At 39.9% G+C, this 12332-nt stretch overlaps 1 protein-coding gene across 9 annotated transcripts in view; it reads left to right on the forward strand.

The window, feature by feature from the left end:
* elavl4 (ELAV like neuron-specific RNA binding protein 4) overlaps positions 1-12332 on the forward strand; it is a 92313-nt gene that overhangs the window by 16039 nt on the left and 63942 nt on the right. For 2 of the 9 annotated variants that reach the window (XM_015051570.1, XM_015051572.1), the window contains exon 1: positions 1106-1399. The exons of the other annotated variants lie outside the window; for them this stretch is intronic. In XM_015051570.1, coding sequence (XP_014907056.1) covers positions 1376-1399 — 24 coding nt within the window. In that variant the 5' untranslated portion in view covers positions 1106-1375. Of the gene's footprint in view, positions 1-1105; positions 1400-12332 lie in introns of those variants that run through there. 9 annotated transcript variants of the gene reach the window in all.

The following is a 12332-nucleotide window of genomic DNA, read 5'->3' on the forward strand; positions in this document are numbered from 1 at the left end:
GTTTTAGTTCTCTCCCTAGTGGTAGTAACAACCTCCTCAGCAAGTCAATGTTCTCCTTTGGCCTCTGATGAGCCATTATTTGATCCAGGTGTGCTAAACCAAGGAAAGAACTAAAACATGCAGGATGCCGCTCGAGGACCGACTTTGGACACCCCTGCTGTAGAGCCCACCCCAGTACGTATTTGTATAACACAATGCATTTCATTTTGGTGTTTCACCTCAATATTAAAAGTGGCCCCCATCTGGCTGCCACTTTGAAAACTTTCTGGAGGCTCCCCTGTATTTATTTGCATAATTTATGAAAATATGTCCCGAATGAAGTGGCAATGCGTGGGTACAAAATGGGGATATGTATATTAAGTCACTAAAGCTGCTTGGACAAATATGCACATTGCTTTTTTTTTTTTTAAAGTGAAAAATAGCAAAACCAGAAACAATCAGCCTATCAATGCATGCATCATGTTTATCCCGAATTTATTTGGGCCGTTTTATTACTGAGCAACTTAAAACAATTGACACGAAGACAGAGTTTAATTTGCTGTTTTGTAATAACGCAAATCCGTTTGTTTGATCAAAGTCTTTATGTCTTTGAAAGACAAGAAGTGCAGAATGAAGAGATATGGTTTGTGACTACAGCAGTGTAATGTACAGAGGATTTAACATGTGCCCGGTAATAGCTAATTTATATACACAGTGCTGCACAGGCATCCTATTACCATAACGCCTGAGGCTGCAATCACTCCGCTCTGCTCTGCTCGGTTCACTCAAGCACAGACTTCAGCTCCGATTGATTGCTTTGCTGGGATTCAGAGAGCCTTTTCTCTGCCAAAGCAGCCAGAGGTTGGCGTGTGCCGATGAGGGCTCAGAGCCAGCCAGAGAGCGAAGGTGTTAATGCTGAAGGGAGGGGTAGGTGACGGGCAACACCACAAGCCAATTACAGGCTTTCAGAGAGAGCTGCCGGAGCGAAGAGGGCGGGCTCTGACCGTCCAGCTGAGCAGGCGACTGGGCGGGAGGTTGTAGTGAGGGAGGGGTGTGGGGGCAAGGAGGGTTGGGAAGAGAGAGAGAGAGAGAGAAAGAGAGGGAGAGAGAGTGTCTTGCTGCAGCTCAGCGCTCTCCTCCAGACTCATCATTCTCCTCACAGCATCTGCGGATGAAGGCGATGTCTGCTCCTCACAGCTCAGCTGCGAAGTCTTCCACCGTGAGCTAAGATTCAGGATAAGGAGAGGAAGAAGAGGAGGTGAAAAAAATAAGGAGGCAGTCTCAGAGAAGACAGGGAGAGAGTTAAACAGTGTAGGAAGGGGGGGGGGTTCCTTTCTGAGGCGTTGATGTAACTGAGGAGAGAGGGGACTGTGAGACAACGGCTGGCATCTCCCAAATGGAGTGGAATGGGTTTAAGATGGTAAGGAAGGCTGCCAATTCATTTTGAGCATTTCTCTTCAGCTAGCGCAGGTTGTACTTATACGTTTATTGTCAGCGTCTATAGTACTTGTGTTTTATACACAGCCAACGGAGTGCCACAGTTCAACTATTTCATATGCAGCGTGTGAGGTTCTTGCAGCGAAGACGATTGCAGCAGGGGGTTAGTCTCAAAATTCTGGAGGCAGAAAATTTTGATGATAGGAGTTGTGTGGGTGCGTGTAGAGGAATGGGGAAACTGGGAAAACACAAAAAAGGGAAGGGATGTGTTTAACTAGAAGATAGCACCCATTTTATGTTAACACCGTGATTGTAAGTGTCTCCCACTCCCCCCCTGCTTTGCTGCCTTTGTACAACTCTGCAGCAAGAAGGATTTTTCCCTGCAGCAGAGTGGACTGTACATTTGTTTAAAAAAAAATAAAAAATCTGGGTGGATTTAAACATGTGAGAGAAAGTGCATCCAAAGTATTGCATGCTGCAAAGAAAGGCAATGTGCACACAGTAGGAGTTTGTTTGCCTATGCAGAGGAAGGAATACCGAATAGATATGCAGGAATTTTGAACATCCACTGACTGCCCTCAAGTTTTCTGTGTTTTTAGTAATAAGTTAACATGTTTGCATGACTACTGGGCAGTAGGCTTGGGCTGGTAGGGTAACATTTAGTAAAATACCATGTTTTTTTTAACTAAAAAGCATGAGTGCACCTTATATGGCTTCTAAGATATTATAACACATTCATTAGTTTAGTTAGAATAACGTAATCTGTAACATTTTGATTTTAAAACATGACATTTAGCAAAAAAGACATACTGACAAAGTTTGTCAGCGTTTCCTTGTGAAGTAAATATGCTTCTTCTTTAGAGTATTCTAACTTTTACTGTCCCACTATCTGCATAGTAACACTGGGTGTACAAACAACCTGATGTTAGCTAGTTTTATCAGTTGGGTTGTCTCTTGTGCGAGACATCATAACATTTAGAAGAGTTGGTACTGCACAACACATCAAATCACTGCCATTGTTGCAACAATAATACTTACAATATCACATTCACAAAGGTCTGGTAGTGAATAAAATTGGGAGGATTGGCAACAGTGCTCTAAAATAGTTTTCTATGTCCATGCATTCAACACATGGCTGTAACAGACTGCTGGTTTTCAAACTAAAGTTGGTATCAGCATCTAGTGTCCAAATCAGGACCAAAATAAGTGGCCAAATCACTGTTTTGTGTTGCTTTTTAATCTACAGTTCAACATATTCTTTACATCACCGTTTGAGATTTGTTAAATGTTTTGTTTTTGTGAAAACACAAAAATATCCTCTCCTCTAGACATCAAGACAACCTTAAATTGCATTTAAACCTTAATGCATTGTCATACCACACGCAATTTGGGATTGTAAAACCTTAAAAGAAAAATAGTGGTTTGCTTTCTAAAGTTAGATAAACAAATCTCTTATAACATTCTTTGGTGCAAAGTGGCTCGTCCAGGACAGTATTCATGCAAGAGCATTCAACTGGATTGAATATAATATTTGAGGTTTTGTGCATTCATTCCGCATCTCAGTTAAAATATTCATCCAATTTTTTTTACACTTTTTTTCTACCCTTGATGCTCACCTGGTGTAAATGATCGTGGGACACTAAAACTCGTGCAGAGGAGTTTAACATTGCGATTGTCAAATATCAGAGAGAGAGAAAAACTTGTGTTAGCCACAGTTGATAACATCATCACAACAGTGAACAATATTCCAGCAATTGAGTGGTTTGTTACATTGTGCCGGCCTAGTAAGAGTGATGGGTGTCACCTCCTGAGTAGCACACCCTGACATGTTTCAAAGCAGGAAGCAGAAGTGCAGTAGCCGTTTTTTTTTTCAAAACCTGCTGGCCAGCAGTGTGCAGCAGTAAGTGCAGGAGGGGCAATATCGCATTACTCTGTGCTCAGTTCATGTAGAGAAAACTGATCTGTGCAGCACCTTCTCCAGCCTCTCAGTAAAAAAAAGCTTTAAACAATTTGTTGAAAAATTTTTGTGGCTTTTTAAAACCTTGGTATTGGTAACCAGCCCATTTCTACTGCCAGCATGAGGACTTTATCAGCTTCGCTCACCATCCTCAGACTCATCGTCACATCTATCTATCCATCCATTCCATCCTGGCCGCCGAGTGACAGGCTCTCTAATAAAAACCAGCAACCATTTATCTTCCTGTATTTTTGACCTGTAATAGAAAACCTCGTTTCTCTCTGAATGCACTCAATAGTATTGTTTGGAATCGTGTGTGCGTCCATTTGTTTTCATGATGGGTGGCTGACTTTTACTGTCCAATGAATAATATTTGTGCACATGCTACTGTTAGTGAAATGCCATCGAAATGCTAACCGAAATGAAGGCAATTCCTTTCGGGCTGACTTAGTTATGAAACATTGAGGCCTTCAGCCTTATGTCAGCATGCAAAGGAACATAAGACTGATGTAAGAACACTGTATGTAATGTGTAGGCTGTATCTAAAGATTACATCAGTGAGAGTGTGCAGTGTTTGGCAGAAATAAGAGTTAAAACAGGATATGGATCAAGAGTGGAAGAGATAAGGGGGAAACAAAGGAAATGTTCATTGGTCTTAAATGCTTTAATGAACGTGCATCAGGAAGACTGATAGGACCCAGTAGTGTGAGTTTGTGTAATATTTATTTATATATTTATTTAAATGTATACACACAAGTGTGCTTTGACTATACTACCCTCAGCCATAACATCATGTGCTCCAAGGTTACACATCAGAACTAATAAGATGGGGTGTGTTAGGAATTTATTAGCTGCTGCCCACAGACTGTGTGCTGTTGAGAGATTTAAATGTTACCCCACATAAAAACATACCAGGTAGCAGTAGACATTTGTGTTTCAAAGGTGAGTATTGATTTTAGGAGCAATGAAGGTGATTTGAGACGTCATAAAGAATTGATTGATTTTTTTTTTTTTTTTGTTATCTACCAGTTAAACAGCCAGAAATTCAGATTGGCCAATTATTCCATGATCATCTTTGATCAGTGCAGGTCAGGAGGTGCTTTCCTCACTTTTAAATTAATGCATGAAAACAAAGAAAGGCCCCAGGTGAGATCTACATAAACCCAGGGCTCTGCCACTAAGTGAACAATAACAAAATGGATTATAGCACAAGTTTTCTCTAATCAATCTGTGAATTGAAAATCCCTTTTTATTAGTTCTTTTAATTTTTACGTTTCATTTAGAATTGTATGTCTTAAGGTGGTTAAAGCAGCAAATCTCCCTCATCGCCATGTCAAATCTGGTGATAATAATAAAACTAACTTGCAATCCATGTAGCCAAGCGCTCTGCTTTCCAACACTAATTTCAAGATGAGAAACTCCTTACTTAACTCTAAGCCTCTCCTCTCAGACTGCTGCAGGGTTTATTATCTGTTCCGGGGAAATCATAGAATGGTGTTTGGCCAACTTCAATTGTAATTCACAAAAACCAGCAGAGATGAAAAGTGGCTAGTATTTAAGGGTGGACGTTTCTTGTCAAAATCAACTTTGTCGATTCGACTTAATGCACAACACACAGACAGCAGCAAAGATAATATTTCATCAACATGCAGAATAGTTGTCTTCCTGACTTTCACTAAGTGCATCTCAGACAAGGACAAGTGGTAAACACCCGCTCCGAGAAATCTTCTACTTTGAGTGAAGAGCACCGACTTTTAAATGGGCTTAAATGGTCACATTGGGTGAGTTTGTGCTTTTGTGTTATTGGTGTGGTTGTTATAAATACTGTCTCTGTAGCTGGATGTGTAGGACAGTGACTTTGTTTGAAGGACTCATTGGAGCCGACATATGTGGGCAGTAGTCTGTCTGCGGTGTGTTACCAATGACGACTAACTGTGCAGAGCTTTACAGCGGATTATAGATAGCGACAACGATAACTCCTGTGTCAGTTAGTTGGATTATGTCTAATATGGACGATAAAGTTATGCAAGGATGAATGGAAATGCTGCATCTCCTTTGGTGGCTTTTAAAAATCCTAAGAAGGATCAAAGTAAATGTGTCCGTGATCATGTTTGTCCCACACTGACGCACAGTCATCGACATCTAATGTACATTAATGTTTAAACTAGTTCATTTGATGATTAAATAATTGCCACGATATAAGGCTGGATAATTATTATTATTATTTTACTGAAAATACATGTTAATCTTGCATGGCGTATCCCATTAGTAATATGTGTAATTTGTGTTTAAAAATTCAACTACTATAGCAAATTGCATTTTCCAAAATATGGCCGATCTACTGAGGTTATTTCATCTCTGCGCTCAAACTTTGAGCAAGCTTTAGCTAATTTTATGAGCACATAATGCCTATCAGCAGCGTTTTAGCACCACAGTGTCAGTGTAGATATTGCAAAATATTATTTATCTTCAAATGTCTTTTCCACTTTCCTTCAAACAAAAGCTGGATGGAAGCAGTTAATGAGCCCAAAGCCTGTTTGAATAAGACGTTGCTGAAGAGAGAAAAAAAAAATCTCCTGTCCCAATTAGCACGCTTTGGTTTTTAAATATTCCTTTTGTGTGAACCCTAAACACACATGAAGACTCACAAAATGGTTACGTTAAAAATTTAATAGGCTTCCACAGTGATTTTCTTCATTTATTTAAAATGTTTTTTTTTTCTCTTTTTCTCTCTCTCGCTCTCTTCCTCGCTCTCTTTTAAAAATGCTCGAAATCTGAGAGGCACGGCGAGGCATTCTGCTGCGAGGGGAGCAGCATTCACAAATACTAGACCTAATTCCTTTGGCAGCAGCTCAAACTGCTACAGACAGACACATAATCAGCTGGGGAGTGTTAGCGCCTCAGCCCACTAGCAAACACAGGACCGAGCCCTTGTTGTGCAGTGCTGCTTTTTAGAATAAATATCCTGATGGAAAATACGGGGGAAGGAATGTGTCTGTATCTCTTTGTTCAGTCAAAAACACATAAAGGAAGAGGAACACTAGCTTTCCTATCTACTTTTCCTCTCACTCTTCTCAATCCACTCATCTCTTCCGTCTCCCCCTCCTCCTTCCCGCTCTCTTTCTAGCATCCTCGACTGTACCCTGCGCATTTTGGTATTCATACAGATGTTCGGATTTGACTGGCAGTTTCTCCCGAGACTGTGCACAAACGGCTGACTCCTCTCATCTGCATTTTGCATCCCTGGAAAAAAAAAAAAAGAGAGAAAAAGTGAGCAGGGCGGGGTGTGAAGTGGTGGAGGGGGGGGGGGGGGGGAAGGAAGCAGCGCAGAGGATGAGCAGACAGACAGGAATTGTGTGTACAAGTACGAGTCAGAGCTCCGCCGTGTCGTGTTGCCTGTTGTTTGGCGTTGGCAGCTTAACTGGCCCCGGCGCTGCTGCCTTGTGATGTTTTAAAGGACGTTTCAAGGTCATGCATTTGACAGGCTCTTGCCGCCTCTGACGTATTAAACATTCATGCGTTTCTGTAGCTGGATAAATTATAGATTCGGCATGCAACTGAACATGCTACAAAATGGCAGCATCGTGGTTGGTAGACACATCTGGGCCTACAAAGAAAGCTTGCAGTGTTTTCTCTTCTATGTAGTATCAGTAGTTGGTGTGTAGAAAAAAAAAATGACCTAAACCATCTTATCCAAGCACATTGACCAGGATACTGAATTTCAGTATTCCGTGTCTGGATAATCATGGAAAAAGAAAACATGAGTTTGGAAAAATATTTGTATTTGTCCATCTTTCCTGTCTTCCGTTTCCCCTTCCTTCCTTTCCTCCCTGCAGCCTTTCTTCTTTTGTCTTTCCCTCGTTGCTCTTCTTCTTTCCTTCCTTATTTCATGGTGAACTTTAGTATTTTATATTTAAAAATGAACTCCAAGAACATTTTTACATAGAAGCTATCAAGATGCAGACATTTTTTTGTGGGCGACTTTAAGAAGTTTGTGAATTTAGACATTCGATTCTTGCGCAACTTCAATGTTGGCGATAATTGAAGAAAGAGTGTAGTACAACTAGATGTCAAGTAGTTTCAAGTAAAGATGAAAAAATGATGGGATTTATTCATTTGAAAAGCTTTTATTCTTGCATGTTGTTTTAGTTCATCAGCTGTGATCACTGCTTCTTGAAAGCCGTGGTTCCCAACCTGTGGCCGCCGCCCTTGTAAGACCAGCACTGGAGAGCTTGGACGACGGGGCGAGGCTGTAACGTCAAAGATCCTGCTATGTTTGGCACACGTACCAAATACTGATGAAAAGTGTACATGAAACTTTAACACACATAACTACTTTATCACAAGCGTGTCTATGGCGTTCCAGTGATGTAAAAATAAATGTAGCTGCACTGTATCGCTCCAGAGGAAGATGTCACAAGTCAAGGGCATAGATCAATATTTACAGTAAGTCCTGAGTCAAGCATTGTAAATAATGTAAACTGCAGTACACAGTCATTTGATAATTATAAATAATGTGAGCAGGGGGGTGTGGTGTGAAAAACATGTACGCAGATTTGTGTGGAGTGGGGAGAAGGTTTGTGAGATTTATCCATCATGGTCAAGACAGTGACAGACACGTGGGAAATACCTGTGGCAGGTTGCCGGTCAGATTTGCATCATGATTTAGGGAACTGCTTGTCGGAAATTCAGTCTTATTTTACCGACGGTAATGCAGAGCCTATGTGTCAAAAAGATCATGACTTAGGGAAAACTCAGCTGTGACGATCTTTCCTGCTTTCAGACCATTTCAAAATGAGAGAAAAAGTTCTAACATTATGATGTCGAAAAAGTTTCTGATGAGCTCTCAGACTGATGGACTCAGGCTTTTTATTATTTAACAAAAATAAAATATGCAGATTATTATTTTTTATTTTTTTTACAAAATGATATTCCTTTTCCATTGTTTTATTATATGCTGGGCTATGCTTGTCTAATTTCCTGTCGCCGACAAACTTCTAGGGTTTAATACAATTATAATAAGTACTATTTAAAATCATGGCAGAGGTTTATGACTGTGACAGCAGTAGGAGTGATATGAAAGGTCAAACTATGGTCGACGACTGATAAAGACGGGTCCGCCCAGCATAAGGATCGTAATCCTGGAGCTGACTCAATTTAAGATGAAAACCCTACTGTATCAAAAAGCCTCCGCCTCTCTAATACAGTCTACGATCACGGGTTGTTTGTGTGGTTATCAGACAACAGAGAATATTTATTGTTGTGGAGCCTATTCTGAGAGGAAAGTGGAATATTAACAATCGGTTCATATCCACTTCCAGTTGTGAGGGTTGCGTCTCGTCCGCCACATGGAAATGAAGATGGAAATTCAGGAAAAGTGACATCCTGCGCTTATCGCCTCAGATAAACGTCACCAGCAGGCATGATCAGCACCTGTTAAATTGATATTTGGGGTAGAGGACAAAAAGACAGGGATGGAGAAAATGAGAAAAATAGAGAGAAACGCACTGTGTCTCAAGGCTCTTGTGCTTTCGCTGTCAGACTCGCACACTGTTGTACGACTTTTTTTATTTTTTATTTTATAGCAATCAGCCACCACCTTTCTGTGTTGTCACCATGGCATACGCCACAGTATATGAGCAGAGATTGCCTCCTGTGGGCATTTTCAATTACTCTGCACTATACAGCAGCAGGGGGGATTTATCTGCTCATTTGAATACATGCCACTCTTAATGGTTTAGCTGGTCTGCCACAGGCCGCGGCTGCTAGCTGCGCACTTCCTTCATCTTTTGTAGGCTCTTGTTTCTCACTGTTTCTTTCCTGTTGTCGCAGAATCTGTTTTTCTGTGAGAATTCAAACTTGATGCGACTTAATGTGAAGCTCTTACAATCAGAAATGTGAACGTTGAACAATAAGTGGAATCCGTAGGAACCTGGGAAAGGCGGCTTTTAAGGGGACCTTTGTTTCACCGCAGGCGTTGAATGCAGACACACTTTTGAAGAAAATGATCATCTGAAAACGTATCTGACTTATTAAAGTGTTAAACATCAAGCAAAAGTATTTGTTTTTATCAACCTTGTTTACGTTTTCTGCTTTAAGTTTAAATTCTTTATTAAAAGGATAACAAAAGTCAAGGTAATATTACTGAAAATAAGTCTTGGATCTAGAATTTTTTTTAAGCTTGGTTAAATAGAAAATGTGTTTTTAGACAGAGTGAGCTATATGGCATTTTTGTTGCAAAGAATTATTATTTTTTTTGGATAGAATAAGAAATTTTAAAATAATCAAACCAAAAGTTTTTGTTTATTTCATTCAAATAAGTGCAACACGCAAAATACTTTTTGTTTCAGATCTGAAATTATTTTTACACATCTCGTTTATACAAAAATCAGACTACTTTGTTTCAATAAAATATAGTATATATTAGTATATTGTTCATTTGGTTAATAAAATATTAATTAAAAAACAACATTGCCTTTGTGTCTTCAAGATGCAAACTTTGTATCAATTACTGGGGTTTGAGTTAGTAATGCAACGAAGACCCCACTGTTGCTCAGAAATGAACACTCAAAATCATTTATTTTCAACATCAGCGGGATGTTTAAGTCCAGAGAAGCTATTCAAAAGAAAACTGTATTTCCTATGACACACTGAGACTTTTCTAGGATTGTTTCACGCTGAAACACAGTAAGAGAGAGCAAGACTTTCACCAGTAAAATATAAAGTACAAAAAAGCTTTCATTCTTTTGAGACGACCTCTGTCATGAAGCATAATTTCCGGCGATGATCTGCATTGGAGACTCTCGGTCACCCTATTTGCTACAATAAAATCATAAAATGTGAGTCTTTGCTTTCAGCTTTACAGGGCTGCAATCCTATAGTTTTCAAAACGTACTCGTTCGTTCAAGCCAACTATGATTAGAATATCTGATGCATCATCACGTCACTTGAAAGAAGAACATTACTTCCAAGTGATTTGAAATAGGAAGGGAGTTAAAACGCTCAGCTTGTTGCGCTGTTGGTAAAGCATTTGCTTTCTCTGCAGCTACATGTAGTTTTGAGTTATTCATTGCCTCCATCAAACTTTTAAGTCATTAAGACAGATGACGGACGGCTGTCCTCTTTCCCTTGCAGCTATTAGATTATTTAAGCTCCGGTTCAGAGGGAAACCAATAAGCAGATTATACCGACACACTGCTGCACAGACGAACAGACACTCGCACAATACCCAAGGCTGTGAAATGAATTCTTGAGTACAATGGTCAGCTAATGTCTATGTGCTGCAGCTCTATGCCTTTGCTGCAGGGCAGACACACACACACACCAACAGACACACAATCAGGATGTGTCTGATGGTGGAGCAGTGATTAGATTAGGTAGAGCTCTGTTTCTGCTAAGCAGCCAGACATGTGCTCCTGCCGTACTCTCGTCCTCTAAAGAAGTAGAGCTGGGCTGTAGGTATTGTTCTTATCGTGTACCTTCAGGCTGTTTGGAGCTTCTTCTTTTTTTAAAATAAATAAATAAATAAAAATAACTGTTTCAACAAATCCAATACACCACTTCCAGCCTCAAAGCAGTTTTAATTAGAACTCCTACTGTGTGTTATGCTGAAAATTAAGTTCAATCAGAGGAGCTAGAAGTTTCTGTTTCTGCTCTGGTCGCCTTTAGGGATTGTTAAGCCTGCCAACAAAATGAGCATAACTGCAGGCTTAAGCAATGTGTGGATGTTTGTAGTTGGCTGGAATAGCACGACCCTGCTGAATTGCTTATTTCTGACCCAAAACATGCAGCGGGACGCTGCAACTGTGAACATATACTCACACATGTGCATAATGTGCAGCAGCGCATCTTGGTGCGTTTTTTTTTTTACTGAAGATAGGGGTGCAGCTTCGCTCTTAACGGCTGATTGCCTGCGCAGGTGCACAGCCCCATTCACCTGCATGCCGTTTGTGGAAGCGGTGTCCTCTGTCATGACACACGATGCTGCTGACTCAGTCGGATCGCCCTGCCCAGCCTCGCAGGCTGTTTTTCCTTACATCCTCCACACAGTGCCCCAGCTTATAACTAAAAGCAACTTCAGCGCAACACAGAAATGAGCACTGGAGAAAAGTGCTTGCTGTTCACTAAAGTGCGTCTCGCAGTGGCGCAGGCCTGTTCCATACGCTGTGTTTATTTAAAGAACAGTTACAGTAAATGTCACCTCATCTTAGTGGAGGTTTAGCAAATGTTTGTTTTGTGTTCTGGTTAATGAGGAAAGATGGAAAACCTGGTTTTATTTTAAAATGATAGAAAATTGCGTCTCTGATGCGATCAGCACACCCGTCTCACAGTTTAAAATCTGCTCTCTTATTTGCTTTGCTTGTTCATCATACATCTTGCTTAGAGATCAGGATATTACAAAGTTATTTGTTTTTGATGCATTTCTGCAAGGACTCAAAAACTTTGAAAAGTCCTTTGTTTAATATTCTTAATTTTAGGCTCGGTCTTACTGTTAATTTAATTATGTCTTAAATTATTACATGTTTATTATCGATTTGTCCATCAAGTTTTTCTTGTGATTAACCTAATAAATTATTAGATATGCATCCATCATTCAGTCAAAATATCAAAGTAGGCCAATATTCCTTTGATTGTCCCCAAGTGGTCATCAGTAGGCCAGATATTTAAAATAAAGAGATTTTCTTATTAATTAAATACTTTGATAGAAGTTCCACAATTGTTGCACATCAATAATAAAAAAGAGAAGAAGGTTAGGACATATACTTTTATACATTATTCTTTTTTTCTGTTGAATTAATAACATCTGAATCTATCTGAAGCATTTTTTCTGTTTGTTTGTTTTATTTGTCACCCATTGAAAAGAACTCATGGATTGGTTGGAATCGGCAGATCAGATCTCAAACAAAACCAGTAATCAGAATCCCTAATCAGTGCAAAAGAGGCAGATATTAGGATGCCT

This window comes from Poecilia latipinna, unplaced genomic scaffold (assembly GCF_001443285.1).
Source record: "Poecilia latipinna isolate Pla-1442-1.1 unplaced genomic scaffold, P_latipinna-1.0 Scaffold1053, whole genome shotgun sequence".
Lineage (NCBI taxonomy): Eukaryota > Metazoa > Chordata > Actinopteri > Cyprinodontiformes > Poeciliidae > Poecilia > Poecilia latipinna.